At 42.2% G+C, this 20,438-nt stretch overlaps 2 protein-coding genes and 1 long non-coding RNA gene across 9 annotated transcripts in view; 1 reads left to right on the top strand and 2 right to left on the bottom strand.

Annotated features, from left to right (window-relative positions):
* The window catches only part of phldb1a (pleckstrin homology-like domain, family B, member 1a), a 29,039-nt gene extending 14,156 nt beyond the window's left edge, over positions 1-14,883 (bottom strand). For 2 of the 7 annotated variants that reach the window (XM_063487518.1, XM_063487520.1), the window contains exons 1-9: positions 11,559-11,655; positions 9,847-9,945; positions 9,037-9,160; positions 8,135-8,305; positions 6,998-7,120; positions 4,783-5,852; positions 812-1,039; positions 600-731; positions 300-437 (exon numbers count right to left, since the gene is read on the bottom strand). In XM_063487518.1, coding sequence (XP_063343588.1) covers positions 300-437; positions 600-731; positions 812-1,039; positions 4,783-5,852; positions 6,998-7,120; positions 8,135-8,305; positions 9,037-9,160; positions 9,847-9,945; positions 11,559-11,561 — 2,088 coding nt within the window. In that variant the 5' untranslated portion in view covers positions 11,562-11,655. Of the gene's footprint in view, positions 1-299; positions 438-599; positions 732-811; positions 1,040-4,782; positions 5,853-6,997; positions 7,121-8,134; positions 8,306-9,022; positions 9,161-9,846; positions 9,946-11,532; positions 11,660-14,373; positions 14,393-14,711 lie in introns of those variants that run through there. The other 5 variants (XM_063487515.1, XM_063487517.1, XM_063487516.1 and 2 more) reach the window with 5 other exon arrangements.
* Positions 431-943, top strand: LOC134637157 (uncharacterized). Its single transcript, XR_010095075.1, has 3 exons — positions 431-513; positions 621-695; positions 841-943. It is a non-coding gene; the product is annotated as an uncharacterized LOC134637157 (long non-coding RNA).
* Positions 14,884-17,745: 2,862 nt separating the features above from the next.
* Positions 17,746-18,390, bottom strand: LOC134636385 (histone H2AX). The gene has a single exon (XM_063486348.1). The coding sequence runs from the start codon at positions 18,313-18,315 to the stop codon at positions 17,887-17,889; it is 429 nt and encodes a 142-aa protein (XP_063342418.1). The 5' UTR covers positions 18,316-18,390; the 3' UTR covers positions 17,746-17,886.
* Between the last annotated feature and the right edge of the window lie 2,048 nt (positions 18,391-20,438).

Here is a 20,438-nt window from a genome sequence, read left to right as displayed (position 1 = left end):
GCTTCTGCATATCTCAAAAGCAAATTTTAGCACTTTTGATCACATTCGGCAAGACTTCAAGTTGTTCTTTTACTCTGTGTTTTTTAAACAGATGTGTGCATGTGTTTCTTGTGTTTTTGACATAAGCAGTGCAAGTCAGTTGACAAGATTGTCTATATGTAGATTTTAGTGTATCTAGAATATTTGCATATTCATGATGAATGAGTGAGATTCACGTGTTCAGACGCGGAGGTTCAAGAACATGTTATTCACGTGCAGTTTGTACATGTAAAATCAACGCCTACTGGATTTACGCCCACCTTGTCCTTCTCTTTCTGGGTGGCCTTGTCCAGCTGGTTGAGTTTGAGCTGTAGCTGAGAGATTATTTCATTTTCAGCCTCCACCTGCTCCTGCTCTGCCCGCCGCTCTGCCTGCAGCAGGGCTTGCTCCATCTCCACCTACAGACAAATATTGAGTCAGAGTCTGCAAGTTAAACAAATACTATAAAGAGCTTCTGCTCCTCTTGTTGCATTGGTGAGTTGATCTAAGAGCACGCAAGCTAAAAGGTGAAATATTTCATTAATGGTTATAAACGTCAGTGTACATGTGTGCCTGCTGACCTCATGTTTGGTCTCTTGTAGCTGCTGCTCCAGCTCACTGACTCTGTGTTTCAAATCATCAACCCTGGCCAGGATCCTGTTCCTCTCCTCCTCCAGGTAAATCTCCTCCTGTCCAGCTAACAGCTCTTCACACTGAGCGCAGATTTACATATTAATAAAAATAACACAATTCAAATCAGCCACATCATTTAACACTAGCATGTGTATTTTACCTCTTGGTGCGTGCTCTCTGTGCTGCTAGACTCCTCTCTCTGGATTTCCTCGTCGTTCTCTCTCACCCTCTGGTTTCGGCCGTCTCCCAGGAGAGCCATCCCACCTCCCGAGTCCGAACAAAGTCCTCTACCAGCACCCAGCAGACCACTCTTCACCAGCTCCACAGAGCCGTCCTCATGATTATACTCTGCGCACAAATTCAGGATGGTCTCCAGTCTCTGTCGCTCCTTTAGAAGAGATGCAAAATGTAAGCACGGCTGATATTAGAGATCACTGTATAGATTCGTGTCCTTGAGTGACATTGTCCCATTTAGGCAGCTGTCCCTCTGCCGCTGGCATGGGACAACAGTAACCCGATAGCAGCGGGGCTGAAGCTGATGCAGTCTGTCTCTCGGGAGGGGGCTTCATGGTAAAACCTGTCTGAGCTGCTTGAGTTGTTTATGAAAACACAGTCTGCTGTAACTGAGAAATCCCAAAAATGCAAGATCTGTGTGTGCTGGATGAATGTATTGCGGTAGAAGTTGCACTTTTTATACAAACTTATTTTTTTGCCTACTGCATCATCTCACATGGTTTGAACTTGTGGCCCAGTGTTGTCTCTCATTACAGCAGACAATAGCATGTTTGCTTTAATACTAAAATGATGTGGCATATGTAATCATCATTCCAGCGAGGAGTCTGGCAATACGAGGTACAATTGTGTCCAATGTGCTTCTTCCTGTACTCTGCTTTTGTCTGCTACATAAAAAAATCAGCCAGTTAAAACCACCAGCTCTGTTGTTGCAAGATTTACTCCTCAGACTGTCTGAGGGAAAGAAGCAGTACTATGAAAACTATGAAATGACAGTTGTTAGCAGATTAGGAAAAGGGGCTAAATATATAGATATAAAGTCAACGTAAACCATAAAATGGTTTAATAGATTGTAAAGCTAATTATTTAAAGCTATATGTTATTACATTTTTAACACAAGTGAGCACAGTAAAGCAGGTTTTAAGTTGAATATTCAACATTAATTCTTACTTAGTTTCACCCTTAGTTTGCATCAGTAGGCACAAATACAAATTATTTTAATACCTCTCAAATTTTGTCTCATGGAGCACAGTTATTCTGAAAAATATGTATTTACATAAATATCTTAGATTCTCAGATATCCAGATGCTGGAGAATCTAGATTTTTATTAACTTCTTCTTTGGACACAAGTGACCAGTTTCTCCACTTCACCACAGTGTCTGCTTCACCTAAAGGTAAATGTGTTTCATTATATAGAAGTGCGGCAGTGTGCAGTGCCCACATTTCATAAACCTGAAGAAAATTTAGCGTATGCACTGTATAACAACATTTCCACACACATATTAGTAAATGAGGGCCACTGTCAGAAGCCATGCTTGTTGGTTGTTTTTTATAATTGTAATATTTTATAATATTTTGTACAATAATTGTCCATGAGGTGAATTTGCAATGATCTCCACTCCTGGGAAGATTGGCAAGTGTCTTGAATGTTTTTACACTAGTGAATAATCTTCCTCACTGTAGAACGATGGATTTCAGATTGAAAGAGTGTGTACTTTTCTGTTCCACGTGAGTGTATGAGTTGTTACTATAACCAACGAAGCAAATACATGAATTTCATGTCTTATAAAGGAAACTTTCTCAATTAACTCCAGCTCTCTCTCAAAAATACCCTGTGGCCACTTCTCAGTGGAAGTGGTGCTAAAATTAAATTCTCTATTGCATTACTTCCTCTCTGACAATGCCCTTTGCTTTTCCTGAGAGATAACCTGCAGAATGGGGTTTTAAAGTGCAGGCAATATTATAACTATAGGTGGGTTCTGCATCTGTGCCAACTGTGCCAAGAGTGTGGCTTGCCAAATATAGGAATGTATTTTACTGAGAGGATATCCTCCTTTTGTCTGTCCCAGCAGGTCTGCAATTTGTGTGTTTGAGGGTTTAATTCAAGATTATGATACTAAAAAACAAGAACGTATTATAGGCCCTGAAAATGTTTCTCTACATGCCAGTGGGGTTTGTTTGCACCATTCTACTAAAGAGCCAAGTCTGTGTGGTAAAAACGAGAGATTCACTGCTCTAGCTGACACTGGGAGAGAGTTGGTTTATCACACAGACAGACAACCATTCTTGCTTAAACAAGTCATAAATTTACCTAACAGACAATAAACCAGGGCACGTGGACAAAACCCATGCAGTTACAGATACTGGGGGAAATGAGAGAAAAATAACAGGCAGGTCTGAGCCCAGGACTTGCTTTGAAGCAAGATTGCTAAACACCACATGGCAACCCAGTCCAAAGCCCCCAAAAAATTAATGTAAAAAGAAAAAAAACAGCCTACTAGAAACTGCTAAAGCTCATAATTTAACTTTTTTTACACTTAAGGCACTTTTCCAGCCTTTCTGCCAAATTAAGCCAAAAAAAATCTTTTTAACCTCTGATCGTAGTCCGGCTTACTTTTTATCCCACACTGGCCTTCATGCAAATAAGCTAATGAGCCAAACCTCTACATAATTATTATCTGACTTTACAATAATTAGTTAATATTACAGTTGCCTATTAAAATGGTCACAAAGTGGTTGGTCGAGTCAAAACATATGATTTCTATATGTGTGCTATTACTCAGTTGCATCAGTTATCATAAATTAAAAATGTATGCTCTATAATCAGGACTGAGCAACTGTCAGAATTTCATAAAGTTTCATAAAGCTTCTGCATAGGAAGGTGTCTGACAAAACAGCAAATGATACTGCTTTTAGCTTATGAAAAACTAAAGTCAAGTACTGGAATTAAATTCAAATATATATACACATAGATATAGATTTTCCACTTGTGCAAAGTCCTCTTATTTCTGTCTTTTCACCAGTTTTCTCGGCCCTTTTCCTTACTCTTTCTTCATGCCTGTCAAGACTGGCATTGCCATATTACACTTGCACTTAAGAAAAATAACAGAAATGAATAAAGAAAGAAAAGAAAAACACGAATAAGAGGAGCCTATAGAGAGTATATAGTGCTCATTTTGGAAAAGCAAATATATTTGACACAATAGTGAATTCAGATCCCGATTTTGATTCCAAGAGCTGCCAGACAAGGCAGGCTTATAAAGAAATAAATTCAAATATAGATCACAAGGAAAAAAAAAATAATCAGCACACAGTTCAAGAAATATCTGTTCTTTAACTCCTTGGGTAGTAGGCAATGTTGTCTACACATGACACTGCAGGTGACTCAACACAATTCTAGAGTAGCTCAAGTAGTAACTATTTTATTTGTTACCAGAAACCCTTTGGGTCCTTAAATAGTCTGCGGACATGAAGGCCAGGCAGCGACCAGCCGCTGCGGTGGTCGCTTCAGCTGTCACTAAGCCGGCAGGATGAGGTGGGGCTGATGTATGGGGGTTGGGTAGGGGGAGGTGTGTGTGAGGAGTAGACTGAAGATGGATTACAAGTATACGATCTGTGATCGAGTGTGGGTACAAATAGGAAAGAACCTTGAGTCGAGCGCAGATAGCTTTGAAAGTAAAAGCAGCTCATTCTTTTGGTAAATAACCAGCCCGACCCTCCGCTCTGGACCCCAACACTTCTGGAAGAATGTTCACTCCGTGTCACTCGGGCCACATGGGCTGACCATTCCAGTAATGCTCAGAGGAGATGAGCTGCTGGAAGTATGCCACAGGATTTAGAGAAGACATGAAAGCAGACATGGAGTCTGCTATGCCAGCAGTGCCTCTTCCATTGATGTCCTTTATAGTCATACACTTTGTTATCCCTGTAGTCTTAGTCTTCATTCATAGTCCTGTGTTGTTTTTAATGCTGTGTATGAAGCTAAAGATCTCTTTTGATAGTGTGGAAAATAAACCAAATTTCTACAATCAAACAAATTCAAACACTGCTAAAAAGAGATTGAACACTGCACTTATACTTGTTTCAACAACTCCAAACCAGTATTGATGTTCACTTACCAGTTTCTCCATTTCCTGCTCACGCAGCCTCTCCTCTCTCTGCCAGCGATGGTATTCAAGCAGCTCGTCCTCATTGTCGCTGATCTCAGAGATACTGTTTTTGCGTTCCCGAGTGTATGGTTTTGGAGGATTTGGGTCCTTGCCGGATGATCCCTTGGCAGTCAGACAAGAAGTCTTCCTTACGCTATGAGGGCTAGCGATAGGAGACAAGCCAGATGCAGAGCCTAAGCTTGAGACCGTGGCATTTCCTGGCGCAGGCCTTGACTGCCTGCTTCCCTGCTCCTTCTCCAGCCTAGGGAGTGGTGATGGACTTTGTGCATACAGTGCCCGCATGACTTCTGCTTTTGAAGGAGTCGTGAGTTTGCGGTTGCCCTGGGGGCTCTCTGGGATGGGGTTAGCAGTGAAGCCCTGCGAGGTAAGGGGCAGAGCCGAACCCTGCGATCCTGAGGTCCCTCTGCCGGGCACCCTCAGGGCGGTGGACCCAGACGAGTCTGGAGTAATGACCCTTTGAGATATGTCTACATGGGAAAGAGACTGAACCTGCTCTCGCAAGGGGCTCTGGGATCTTTTCTGTAGGGTGGAACCCCTTAATTGAGGGCTTGACGGAGTCTTTGGGTAAAACTTGATGGATGATGGTTTGTGGCTTTGGCTTAAGTTTTCTGCGCTCTGTCCTGACCCCCTGATATGTTGTGTGGGGCATGATGTTGCCTCTCCCCTTGCGTTCCTCAGAGCCTTTGGACTCTCCTGGGCCTTTTGACTTCCACTGGTACCACTTGCAGCCACAGAGAGTGAGGGCCGTGGATGCGGGACGGGGGTGTGATTGGTATGAGGTAACCTGGCAGGTACTGGAGGTGTTTTGCTGTCAAGGTTATGGCCCAGGAAGCTGCTGCTGTTCTCATAAATTGAGACATCTATTTTGGAGTTGCTAGTTCCATTGAGCATGTCCGGGGGAACGGGATGTATACCAATACCCGGTGATGATGAAGTCTTGAGCACCAAAGAGTCTTGCAAGGTTTTTGCCATACTGTTAATTTTGGAGTCATGGTTCCCATTCAGAGCCTTATGGGGGTCTGCAGGAGGAAGACAGAAACACTTGTGCATGAGCATTCCTGCTGAATAAAGGGAGAAGACAGTTGAGCAAACACATAAACACTCAATGTGACCTCCACCATGCCTCAGGCTGGCTGCAGGACACAGAGGGTCAGTCCACACAAGGAAAAACAAACCCCGCCTGCGCATGTTGTTGCACACGCACATTCATACATAGTGGCTTAATAGTGATAAATGTCTTGGAACCCATAGGTTCCTGTATGAACCAGTGGTCGGGATGCTCCTTAGCTGTGCTGCAATCCTAAAGGGATCCAAAGCAGCTAAATATACATCAACAGCCAAGTACCTCATTCAGAGCAGATGAAATCAGGGTTTGGTCAGGAAAGAGTGAACACAGTGGGCAGGGTGTGGCGGCTCTTACTGTTCAGGCACTGACAGCCAAAGCAGTAAGGTCAGAGGAGAATAGATTCTAAATATCACCTAGAGCACAGGGCAGCAGTTACAGTAGGCGGTGGGCCAGAGTAGTATAACATAACACAAATGTAAGTGTAAAAGCTGACATATTAGAAGCAAGAAAAGATTACAACAATCTTTTTGTGCAACGAGGTCACACACTGAGCGAGAATCACAGATTTAAGTGGAGTAGATCACAATGTAGGCCACAGATAATTAGCTCTGAACAAGCTATTTCTGCATCCTGTCAAAGATAATAATATTTCAGTCAAACTTCAAGACTAGCAGGGCTGAAAATGTTTGACTTTTTCGCTTTTGCAACAAGTATCTCAGTCAGATTTTGTTTAATGCTTAATATCTCACTAACAAGGATCTAAGCCTTGATCTGTGGGTATTTTAAAAAGGCAACCACCTAAAGTATATGTCTGAATGTCATTCTACCCAGACATCCGGCCTCTTAATCACTTTAAACTAAACAGTGTCAAATTGTAAGGCACCTATTCAACATTAGCAGGAACTGATTGACTTTTACAGCAGGAAATTATGACTCCAAAGTGGTTTGTGTGCCCAAAGCATTTGCTCTGCCCAGAATAGCTGCTGAGCAAACTGTGCAACCCTCGTACACACAGTTGTTGCAACAAGATTATATTAGGATCACAGGAAATGTTGGAATGGTGTTTGCATTTAATAATCATTAAAATGGGATCTTTACCAGATGGAGTTTTTGTGGCGCTCAGCCCGCGGGTCCCCTCTGGTAGCATGCTCTTCATCCTCTGAGCCTCTTCGGGATGGTTGAAACGGAAAAAGGCCGACTGACCGAAGCACAGCATGCACCCTGCCAGGAGAGGCGGCCATGGACATACAAAACTTTATTTGCTGTCCACTTAGAAGAGTCAACATCATTCATATAACAATAAATCTACAGCAATAAAAATGGACTGTTGTTAGTCTATGTATTTTTTCCAAACATTATAATTTAATTTAGATCTTACAACTTTATACTTTTTACAGACCACTGCATGTGTCCTACAGTATGCAGACCAATTCATGCTTTCCTTTTTCAGTAATCGGTGCACTGGAAGGTGTGAGTGAGGTGTGATTACAAACCACCATAAACAGATGAGGTGGTAAAATAAGGATTTCTTTCTTTTTTGATGATGAAATGCCGAGTTTGAACCTCCTAAACAAAGTTTTGACTTGTTAACTAACATGAGCTGACTAGTTCAACTTACATGTAATTAACCGGTAAGTGAAATCAGCTCCTCATCATTAGCTTGCATTTCTGGAGTCTTTCAAGAATTCCTGATATTCCTGAAGTTTTGTACTGATATTCCACACGAAGTTTAACATGTAGCTGATCCTTTAGAGTCCATAGACCCGCATCATTGTTCTTTATGATGTATAAACAAAGCCATTTCCTCCATTTACGAGTTTCAGTTGTCCTTTGAATGAAGCAAAGCCTGAAGTATTCTTGTTCAGCAGCTGCTGCCTCCACACATACCGGCTTCAAATGACATTTTGGTGTAGCTGCTGGCTTGGATCTTATAGAGAGGGGACTGAGGGGGGTGGGACTGTAATGTCTTTTTTTTTTTTATAGCAACTATGCATGTTACCGGAGAGGCTTGGAATTGTTTTGTCATCATGACGCCTGGCAGTGTTTTTATCAACGTAGCCTTAATTTAGACACTCAGATACTCAACATTTTATTATTTTCTATTGCAGCTCTGCAAAAGCAACTGTTTGCCCTACTCAATCTGTCACCATCAGGTTTATATTTTGTATTTTGGTAAAACTGGTAAACAGGGTAAAGAGCAGTTATTTTTGTTACTTAAGCTTGTGACGGTGCTACCTTGAGTAAGCCGATAGGGTTTGGTGAGGCGAACGCCGTCTACTGAGCACTGGTTTCCACATGGGTACAAGGTGATGTTGCCTGCCTGGTTTTCAATGTAGCAATGCTTAGCTGTGATGCCGGGGCCCTGCAGGGGGATATCTGTCCCTTCACTGCCCAGCGTTGTTTTCCCTGCAACAAGAAAGAAAAACATCTGTCAGTAACTGTGGAGAGTCATGTGGTTCGAAATACATTAGTAAAACATTCTTAGACCTGCAGTTCAAAGCCAGTGATGATGTGAGTGGAGTCACAAATGGAACCAGCTTATGAACTCATGTTAAATAACAGGTGTAGGTCTCAGGAGGTGTGTTTAGCCTGACAGATAACAGGGATCTCATCAGTGGAAATTAATACACCCATCTGCTGACCCTAGTGTGTTGTTCTTAGGTTATCAGTTACATTTTGTCTGTAGGTACAGTAAATATAGCCTGACACAAACACATACTATATTTATATTTTAGCACAGAGGAAATGGAGCACACATACACACAAATCCCCTCTTTTCTCTGGGGTGCCACAGCCTCTCCTCTCTCTCCCTGTGAAATGTTAAGGCTCGGGGGAAGACAGAGACAAATGGTGCAAGAAAATCACAGGCAGCATTTGTAAGTGTGCCTCAGTGCGAGTAACAACAACACACTCAGAAGTTAATATGTCTCTGTCACTTCATTACTCTTGACATACTTTGCCGCTTACTTATTAAAGAACAATTGCCTCACGTTTGGCAATTCCACTTAAGGAAGTGTCGGTAAAATACAGTAGACTCCACTTATGATTATAATTCTCCAGTTGAGACCCTAACTGTAAACCAAACACACAGATATATTCTCAAAACCACACACACACACACACATAAGGGTTGTGACCTTCCAGCAGTGGTAGTAAAGTGATGGCTGTGCTCAGGCGTCCACTTCCCAGGCTGACCAGGTGGGGGCGCTCTGCCTGGACTTTGAGGGATTTGCCTGTTTCAATCAAGTCGAGTGGAGTGCTCTGTTAAAACAATAAAACATCATCAGAGTTATTTTTACACAGCATAAGGATCTGTTTAAGACAATAGTAGCGGGTAATATTTGGATCTGTATGCATGAAGTAAACAGCATGTCACAATATAACATATAGCATGTAATTAAGCCTGAGTTAGATTGTACTACAGGCCTCACCCAGTAATGTGGCTTTTTTTTTCACCCATGAATAAGATTTACAGATGGACAAATTCTTATGTGTTGTACATGGCATTAGTTCAATAGCCAGCTACATTTTGTGATGCTGGAAATAAATCCGTGCACAACCCAGATGTCTGTCTGCAGCTGGGAGACACTGGGATCATTTTAATAGGATAGTGACTGATTTTATTTGGCAAAGTCAGACATATTTGTTAAAAAATAAAGAGTTGTAGAAAGAAAGTCAGAAAAGTTAGAGCAAAAGCACACTTACATTACTACACTTATAGTCTTGTGCTATAAAACCAGATATGCTTGCTCTGAAAGCTTGCACTAATGGATCTGAAGCTGATATTACTGCTATGCTCCTGCTTTTAAATGTGTAAACCTCTCAGTAATGCTGAATAAAGCTGACTTACAACAGATGCTGCTAGTAAAACGAGTTACAATTTAACTTAACATCCAACTTGTGTCTGCTATAAATAGTCAGTGGCACCGCAGGAAGAAATGCCTCACCTGTAAGACCTGGTGCGTTTGTCGCCCATGCTCCACTTTATTCCTGCTCATGCGGTCCATGTCGGCTGGACTGGCAGAGTTATCCGACTCATGAAGGTCCTGAAGCGCAGAGACAGAGTGGCAGGGCATGAATGGGAGTGCTGGGAATACTGCTACTACAGCTGTACTACAATGAGAACAGTGCTTTCCATAGAAACCCTTCTGTCCCAGTTATAAGCCCATGTGACCAAACCGTTGTACAGAGTAATTGTTTCTTCAGAACTAAACACAGAGCAATCCATCAAGAAAGCTGCTATTGATTTATGCCTCAGCCTTTAAAAAAAAAGCATTAGAGAATGAGAGCAACAAACACAACAATAGCAACCACAAATTTTATGTGAAATGTGCTTCGGATATATAGCAGAAGGTTTGAGCTGGCTCTGCAGGTGCTTTACTCATCAGGGGTCAGATGACTGCTTCGTCTGGCTGTGGTGAGTCACTGTGATCTTACAAACAAACAGTCCAAACTGTCTGCAGAAACATGTTGCAGATTAGAGCCAGCTGTCTGCTCGTCTTCCTCCAGTCAGACAGGAGAGCTACAACAAGCCATGAGGACTAGACATGGCTCAAACAAACACGCACAAACACATAGGCAGCCCGGATGACTCACTCATATTTCTGCTAAAAGCTGCCATCCGCATCTTTCACTATCACTTGTTTTGCCATCTGGGCATCTAAGCAAAACTAGAGTAGACGCAACTACCTTACTATCTAATGTCTGTTGTGTCTACCCAAGGATGAAAAGCTGCTGTGTGTCGTGCTTGACTCTTGGTTTTACATTTCAAAGTAGAGTTCAATGCTGCCAGTGCCACTGTGCTTGAATGATTCGGTTTAAACTCTGTGACATGTCTTGCGGGTGTTTGTTATAGTGCACAGAAGACACGTCATTCCCACAGACACTTTTTTAAGGGCCTGAGCTCTTTGTCGGCCTATGTTGTCATCACTGATTAATTAAAAAAAATTTAAATATCCAGCATGCTCCAAGTTTAGCTCACGGCGTTTTTACACAACAGGGCGTTCAGTCTGCGTCTGATGTCACTCCAGGCAAGGCTGCTGGGTGAAACCGCACACGTCTGACAATCGCGTCCAGTGTGCGAATCTCAGAGGACCCAGTGACACGAAGAACAGACCGTCCCCTCTATTCGTCACTGACACAGGACCCCTCGCGCCTCTGCTGTCAGCCCCACTGCCTGTCAACACTGGGCCTCTTTGAGCCACGCAGTCAGACACAGGACAGGAGAGTGGGCAGGCTAATGTGCCTCTGTCTGCCTCACTCACACACACACAAACACATATGCTCCTGCTCCGAAAAGCCTCAGTGATTTAACGTACACACCCAGGCAGAGGAACAGTTTTAATGCTTGCAAATGCAGGGCCTCGCATAGTAACCTGTCATTATGGAGGCAGTTATGCCCTTCAGAGCTGCCACAAGCTTCTGAAAATAGATACTTGCCTGCCACACAGACTGGGCTGCCACTTTTAAAGAGAAATGACTTTGGTTTAGAGTGAACAATGAAAAATCAGAGGAATACACAGAAAATCTAACAGCTGGAATAATCAATAAAAAACATGAAATAAAATAGTTATATTACAAAGAGAAGATATTAGCACAACAGTGCTGGTGAAAACAGCCAAGTGTTTACTTACTTCACTGACAGACAGGCAGCTCTTACCATCTCTTTACTCTTGCTAAGTCCAGACTGGGTCCATGGGTTTGCCTGACAGTTACTAGCACATAGAGCAGTGTCCACATTATTGTGTATGTCTAGCTCCTTGCTTTTTTCATTCACTCACTGAGTTCCTCTGCTATTTCCCTCCTCCCAACCCCTTCTCCTGCCCATCCCGGTGCAGAATTACATCAGATTACAGTTACAAACAGTAGAGGGGAACCAGGCACTGCCCTCCAAAACATGCTCCCAATTCCTCCATATTGATTTCTTCTCCTTTTTTTGGCAATTGTGAGTAAATAATTTCACCCGAACATGCAGTTTCAGAACACTCCAGAATTAGCAAGGCACAGAGTTCACATCCTGCTGAGAGAGTGGTTGAAATGTTCAGGCTCTCAACAAGCTTTCCATTAAATGAAAGTTCAAATGGACCGCACCGCCCAATCACACAAGGTGGGGCTGTCTCCTTAAAAGTGTCTATGGGTTAAGCAGGTGTTAACAGTCTGACCCATGCAGGAAATAACATAAAGTGTAGGAGGTGGTGATGGAAAAGACCTTGTGTCCTCTGACTTCCTGCTCTGAGCTCTGGACCGCTGATGCAACAAACTCCAAAAGAAGTGTTTCCACTTTGGAAAACTGTCGAACAACACTTTATGATAACACTAACTAAATGGACGATTGTGGATTACAATGCTTCCACTGTGTAATGATGGAGCAGAGCGATATGAAAGGTCCACAGGAAGTGAGCGAACACATGTGAGCATCTTTTCAGACGTCCCACAGGAACTATTTGGCTTACAGACAAACACAGAGAGAGTAGAAGAGAGTGGGAGAAAGCCTCCACTATTGATCTCTCAAGGCTTTTCCCATGGTCAGCGGCCAGAGAGTAGAGGGAGGAAGTGAGACGGATGATGACTCACTGAGGAGAATGAAAACAAACAAACAGAGGCAGCTTAGTAACCCGATGGATTGAAGACTGCAGAAGTCTGCAGATAAGGTTTGTGTTTTGAGTCCTCAGCGATCATGTGGAGGCTACAGCTGAGGGGGTAAAGTTTACTGAATGACATTTAAATGGTGATTACAATGGAAATCCCCATATAGCTGTCCATCCATGTGAACAAGCAGATGGAAGTGATTTTTAAATACAATGCAGTCTTTATTATTTAACGAAATGGAACATCTGAAAGATAAATGGTGAATGCTGTTATCTAGCGGGCCAAGGAGTTTCCACATATCTTTCTTTAACAGAATAGATAGCTACTTACTTATATAGATAGTGGATATCAATATATTACTTTAATCAAGGAGCACTACCATGAAGATAATCTAAGGAGCTTGGAAAGAATAAACGTTTCACCTCTCATCTGAGAGGCTTCTTCAGTTCTGCAGTTACCATGACGATAGTAATAATTATTAAAACATAGACTATAGACCATCCATCCATTTGCTTCCACTTATCCAATTCAGGATTGCAGGAGCCTATCCCAGCTGCCCTGGTGCATCAGGTGGGGTTGACCCTTCACAAGTATGTCATATGGCTAAGAAAGAGAGACAATCAACCATCCACACCTATGGCCAATTGACAATCAGTAGTTAACCTAACACTACTAACGGCATGTCACTAAACTATGTAAGGCAGGGGAAAAACATTGCTAACCACTGTGCCACCATGCTGCCCAGTACCACAGTGTAGTTCTCACAGAGGAAAGTATATAAATGAAGTCGGACGAAGCAGGTAAAGTGGAGTTGGTGGGGAGGTGGGTTGCAAAGTAGCTTGCAGATGCACAAAAGTCCAGGCAGGCAAAGCAAGTTGAAGATGAACTTTTCAGTCTTTCTGAAGTGTCTGCAGTGATATCTCAGCCTGGCTGTGAGCACTCTGGGATGATAATAATAAAAGTCCAAAACAAGCTATGCTGTGAGTGTGTGATTTCCCACAGATACTGAACTGCTTGTCTGGTAGGAGGTTTGGATCAGTCAGCTTGTGAACCCTGCAGTTACACACTGTTAAACACTGTGAAGCAGATGTCTGCAGGATGACATTAGGCTGCAGGTGGAAACAATGAAGATGGCAACAATTATGCAAGTGGGGGCTCAGGCAGTCAACACTCATTCAGGCTGTGTTGGAAGCTTGATGAGAAGCAGCTTACACATAACGCAAATTTCATTGCCTTAAATTGAGGGTCTCGCTCTTTACTTCCTCTCAGACCAAGCATAAATCCTACCCCTTCCCTTAACACTGACAGGACAAAACAAAACATTTCCTTTTAGACAAACCTTAACCTAAATGTAACCTGTAATTATTCTGATGCCACATGTTGAGGGGTTGGCGAGGCTCAGCTCAGGACAGGAAATACTATCCAGAAGGAGGGGGTGATCGTGGAGTGATCACAGAACATCTGCAGCCCAAATTGTTTGTAGAGTTATGGGAAACACTAGTTCTCATTTTTGGAATATTATCAGAACATTGCTGCTGTACAGCAATAATGCACACACACAAGAATGCCATTCAAACCTCCTGATTGGCTAAATTGAAACAAATCAAATCACACTGAGAAAAAACAGTACCAGCTCAAATCATGTGAATATTCAAATGATGCTCAGAAAAGGCACAAACCTAAACAAACTAGTGAACAACAGGAAATTAGAGACATTTCCACAAAAGAGTTTGAGTTGCCCACAAAACCAATGGACTGTCTTCACGTGTGACATCTGTCCACTTGTCTTCTTCAGCTTTTTTAGTACTACGTCTGTATGGACTCATCAGATACTTATTTACATGTAAACAAGCAAATTTCCCTCATAGCAAGAAAGCTATACTCACTCAGGCACAGTTGCACCTCACAGGCATGTCGGAGAAATACCTCATCATACTGTTATTTCACCAAAGACAGCCTGAGAACTCTCTCCCTCTCTCTCTCTCTCTCTCACACACACACACACACGCACACTAAAGTGTCCATTCACAGAGCCAGCTGGGTTTGGCTCCTATCTTTCTCCCTGTCAGATGACTTTCACCTGCTCATGCCTCCCAGTTAAATCAAAAGCCTGCCTTTAAAGATAATGCAAAGAAGCATAACCTGCCGCAAAACCCTGGTGATGCCCTTCTGTCTTCCACACACACATACAAACAGTCAAATAAATGTTTTTGTTTTCCCATACCCAAGCTCGAAAGGAACATCTCCTCTTCTGCAGTATGATTCAGTCCAAAGATTAAAAACACAAGACGAGGCATCCTCCCAAGCTTTCATGTGAAAAGTCTTCCAGTTCTTTTCTCGAGGATGGAGACGTGCCGTCCCATCTTCACTGCTGTTGACTAACTTTCAAAGTGAATGTTTCGGTGCGTCTGAACATCATTGTAGCAGATCCAACCCCCCTCTTTCCAGCCCTCTTTTTTTCCTCTTCCCACTCATCATTCCTCTTTCCCATTAAGCAGGTCCTTCTGTGTCCATGTATAACTTTGTTTCTCACAGATTTGTTGTTTATACCAAGATTTTCTCATGTTCAGACAAGTATAGTTGTTTATTTCACAGCAGGTTGAGTACATCAAAACTCTATTACTTTTCAGATGCTGTATAAACAAAAGATTACCCACGAACTTGGAAAAACCCTTCTTTTCAGTGTCCCCGACTCAGTCTAGATATTTGCTTTTGTTCTAGTCACAGCTTCACCAAACTGTAATTAACATGCACGAGGTGTTTTGTGGATAATGAAAATCCAAACTTCAAAACTTGCAGAAGGAAAGCCAACAAATTCCATGAAACGACCAAAATGACTGTTTTACCAGAGATCATTTTTTTGCCACAAACAGCTGAAAAGAGCATCACCAGTAAATTTAGAGCCTGTGAAAATGTCAACTCAGAAAATTATAGTTATAACAGCCAGCGGACACCGGGGTTTTTCCTTCTGGGCTGGAATTTTTAGCCTGGATGTTGGTGTTGGACACGTTGTCAAGCCCGAGTAATTGGTTCAGCCTGTCCTGGGCTCGGCTCAAACTTGGTGCGTCATGCTGCTTTTGCCGCTATAAAGCACTCAAAGCAGACTGAAATATGTCCTGTGGAAAGGTTACGGGTGAGTTTAGCTGCACACGACTGAGGTTTAATGAGAAAATACATAATCCATCCCCACCTCTGATATAAAACAACCAATCATTTTATCAGTTATGGATCCCACAAAAGGATTAATTATGTATTATAGCTGGGCATATACTAATGACACTTTAAAATAGTGCTTTGCTGTGTTTTTTCAGATGTCATACTATTTTATGTAACAGTTGAAATCCTTTCTTTCCTCCGTGTTATGAAATGGCTTATGGTGCACATCTGTCAGCACAGACAGTGATCTGTCTTCAATAGTTGTTAAATAAAAACACATATGGGCAACAATCACAGTTTATGCCACAAATCATTTTGTGAACTTTTTCAAATATCACATGGTGACCCCTGGTGGCAACATTTGGGAATTACACTCCAGATGTCATGTTTCCACCTTTAAAGTTTGGTGTAATTTCTGCCACATGCTTTTTTCCTTGATGGGGAATTAAAGATATTTTGAGCACTTTGAAAAGCAGAATGAACAACTGTCTGTTAGCAGGTGTCTTTTTGTGATGCACTATTTGAGACATCTTCAATCAATACTCATAAAGGCTTATGATCTATGTCAAAGATGTCAAACTCATTCTGCAAGCCAACTTTTGTTCCAAAGACATTTTTGAGTTTAACTACACATTTAATCCCTAAGATATCTTTATATGAGGGGAAAACTGGCTGATTTCAATAGTATGACTTGGTTTTTCTACATGATAAAGAAATGCTGCTGTAGCAACTTAATGAATTCTTCTACTTAAATTGTTAGAAATGTTAGAAAAAATGTGTAAAACTGCAGGAAAAGTCCCCGACTGTCCTGTAAATACAAAACAAAAAAGTGTTGTTAATTCGCAGAAAATGTCTCTTTTTTGTTTTGTTTTTTAAACTGTGGATTGTAAAACAGAAATTTCTATAGTAGATAGTGTAAAACGTATGAAAACACAGTTAAAAGTACTAAATTTTCGCCCTTCTTCACATTTTCCAAAGCTGTCCAGTGAGTCGGATTGGAGTCTGCTGGGTCAATTCTGGCCCCGGGCCTTATGTCTGTCACCCCTGATCTATGTGGAGATAATTTACTGCCTAACATCTAATTTTTCTGTGCTTTGGAATAATGAAATATATTACTCAAATTATTTCTCAGTGGTACGGCTGCTGCACAGGAGCTGTGCATACTGGGTCAGACGTCACTGTGCCGGTAAACTGCAGCTGCCAGTTTCTTCACATGTAACAAGGAAACACCTGGAGCTTTAAGAAGAATGAGCCGTTGGCATGTTTTTCAAGCTTTAACCACACTTTGAACAAACAAACATATTATTCAGGTCGCTCATACGCGAAGATAAAAGTGGTAGCAAACACAAAACAAATGGTAAAACACCCCACCTTAACTCTAGAAATGGGTTACTAGAGCTCCAATTTATCAGGCATATACCCAAGGAACAGTAATGCAGGATAAAAGAGAGCATGTATGCAAATAATCTTCCCCTCCTGATGGGTGCGTTTCACTTTACAGTGACATTACTTATTACTCCAAAAATATGGTCATTGATTGAGGCTGTTAGTGGTCATTGTGGTGCAGGAAACCCTTCAAAATGGATAAAAATTTAAAACTGCTGTGCATATGAACACTTTGAGAGCTGAAACTCAGATTAGGGTGAGTTATTTGTAGCATGTTATGCTTTACATGGAAATACGCAATAGGCCTACATAGACCATTATTTCAGCCACAAATGCATACTAAAGAGCCCTTTCTGCCAAACCAAAAGTAATTTGTAATCCGCTACCACAAAAGCTGCTCAGTCATGCTACTAATAAAGGTGAAATGCAACCGGTGTTGCAGGCTCTGGCCCATGTACCTGCTGTAAGTGTTGATAAGTGGAGGCCATTTTTGTTTTCCTTTTTTGTTTCTTTTTTGTTGTTGTTGTTAAACCCCGGTCATGAAACAAAGCCCTGGTAAATGACTAGTGTTATACTACAACTCTCGAGCTCACGGTATAATCAGTGGGGTCAGAGACCACCAGTCTGATAAATTCAGCTCAACCGGCCAGGCTAGCAAGTCTCCAAAACTAGCAAGTAGCATCGATTAGCCTGAAATCAGCAGAATACATCGGTGCTTACAAAACAGGCTTTTTATTAAATAAAAATCATGCGAAATGGGATGCAAGACAGCAATAATCAGGAAAAGTTGCTCTTTCAATTAGGAGTGGGTGGCCCTTAAAAGGACCGTTGGATGTTAAGAGTTATTAGCTAGCAAGCTAATACTCCTGTGACTGAGAGGAGGCCTTCTTTCCCGCTTTGCCGGAGCTCGGTGCAGACTGGCCGGTCTTCTTAGGCAGCAGGACGGCCTGAATGTTGGGCAGGACGCCTCCCTGTGCGATGGTCACGCCACCGAGGAGTTTGTTCAGCTCCTCGTCGTTGCGTACAGCCAGCTGGAGGTGGCGAGGGATGATACGAGTCTTCTTGTTGTCTCTGGCGGCATTGCCGGCCAACTCCAGGATCTCAGCGGTGAGGTACTCCAGGACGGCGGCCAGGTAAACTGGGGCCCCGGCGCCAACTCTCTCTGCGTAGTTTCCCTTGCGGAGAAGACGGTGGACACGGCCGACGGGGAACTGCAGACCGGCGCGAGAGCTACGGGTCTTAGCCTTGGCACGTGCCTTTGCTCCAGTTTTACCTCTTCCAGACATTGTTGGTTATGTAACTAATTCTTCGGAATAGAACCACAGCAGTCGCTGGTTTGCTAGTGATGAAGAAGAAATCGCTTCACAGCCTCTATATAAACCTCACACTTCGTCCCGCCCTAACCTGCCATTGGGTTTTGGAATAAAAGTACTGTTATCTGATTGGCCCTGAGAGGAACGTCGTAAGAGAAAATTAATGACTATTGGTGGATCTCTCCTGGTTAGTGAACAATCACGATGGAGCCTAAAAGGAAGAAGCACGATCGATTGGCTGTTACTTTTACTGCTTTCTGTCAGTGGGTCAAAAGTAAAAAAGGAGGAGCCAGAAAGCCAATCGACTATCTTCCCTCCAACTTTAAATTTTTTGGCGCGCAGACCAGCTCTGCGGTAAAAGTTAAATGGAACATTTAACCCCCCTGATGCGTGTGTATTGGAAGCCAAGCTTCGTACACGCTGACCAGCGCAAAAACCTGGACGAAGTGTTGACGGCATGGCAAATAACATCGAAGATCTGTGTGCCAAAATGATTAAACTTTACACTAAAATATAAAGCTGTTTTTAACTAATAATTTAACTGAAGTTAAAAAAAAAAAGACAACATTATTGTGTACCAACAGGAAATGTTTCTAGATTTACTCATTGGTCAGGTGTAATGGGCATACATACACATTTATTTCGACTAGTGTGTCTACATAAGTGAGTTTCATGTAGACCTTTTTGTATTCCAATTCTAATACCTATTCAGAATTCCTTAAATATTTCCCCTAACAAGTATCTTATTAATAAATAAATACATCTAATACTAAACAAAAGCCAAATATTTTTAACAATAAAAACTAAACTGAAAACCAAACTGCTTCAAAAAGAAGCTACCCTTGAAAGAAAACAAAAATGCTGTAAAGGGGCTCTCATCTCATGACCATCGGTATGGAGAGGCCTGCAAGACTTTGGAAAACTACAGGACACCATCCCCCACTGCATCCAAACAAAGACCTATTGACCTGAATGCCTTCTACTGCAGGTCTGAGAGGAAATGTGCTCTTCTCAAACTTAACAACAGCAGTCCCCATCTTTATCATCCTCAGATATTTAAACTAAGAACAAGTTTAATAGCCATACAGTATGTGAGTGCCTTACTCAGCACTATGTGTCCCGTGTATAGTTTGGTTTATATGCCATGCATGTATCTGGTCTGTCCTTTTTTAGCTAATCACAGCTGGAACCACATTTCTTTTGTGCACATTTTCAAGTAAATTTGATTTTGATGAAAACATATAACTGAGAGCCAACAGGCAGCATTAGCAGACTAAGCAATTACTTGGGGCCCCCACGCTAGCAGGCAGCCCCCACCAAGACCGCATGAAATGTCACACAAGACAGGCTAATCGATGTATATTTTGTGTGTGTGAAATAGCAATAGTAATTGTACAAGTGGAAGTTACATATTGTTACTAATATATTAGCAGACTGGTGCCTTAATGCCACTGGTTTAATCATTTTCACTGTTAGAGCTGGGATCATGTTCAAAACACTGCGTTTCAAAGTAGGTCAAAGTGCCTACAAAAACATACTAGTTATTTGTCATTAACATTCGTTTACAATGACACCTTTCAGCTCACTGAAAGTGTAGCTTAGCTGTGCAGACACCACAGGCATTATTGTTGGTAACCTGCTGATAGAAACTGACTTGGAAGATAAGTGTCACAAGCCTTATGTTCAATTCATTCTGTCCTGTATAGCCCCAGTGGCCTAATGGATAAGGCACTGGCCTCCTAAGCCAGGGATTGTGGGTTCGAGTCCCATCTGGGGTGTGTATAAACAGAGTGGAGGATTGAAACCATCCTCTGCTATTTCTTTTAGATAATTGGATCCTTTGAAATGTCATCCAAGAACAGGTTACTCCCCAAAGACACAGAGAAGCAACCCTCTCGCCCACCAAAAAAGACCCCAATGTACAGACAGTGATTTAAGGGGATACAAGGACAAGCACCCCTGCCCACTGGTTCAATCCCAGGCTGCTCCAGTCTTCTTGCCAAATATCCTTGGGTAAGATACTAGCCCCAAGTTGTTCTCCGATGTATTCATATGTGTCTCCAAAAGTTGATTCTCTTCATCTGGACGTAGCGTTT

Source organism: Pelmatolapia mariae, linkage group LG10_11 (genome assembly GCF_036321145.2).
Source record: "Pelmatolapia mariae isolate MD_Pm_ZW linkage group LG10_11, Pm_UMD_F_2, whole genome shotgun sequence".
In the NCBI taxonomy this organism is placed as follows: Eukaryota; Metazoa; Chordata; class Actinopteri; order Cichliformes; family Cichlidae; genus Pelmatolapia; species Pelmatolapia mariae.
Note: the sequence above shows the minus strand (reverse complement) of the source record. Positions and strands in the feature narration are given on the sequence as shown.

Coding starts and splice junctions, on each gene's coding strand:
- LOC134636385 (XM_063486348.1), bottom strand. CDS start 18,315: ATGTCTGGAAGAGGTAAAACTGGAGCAAAGGCACGTGCCAAGGCTAAG.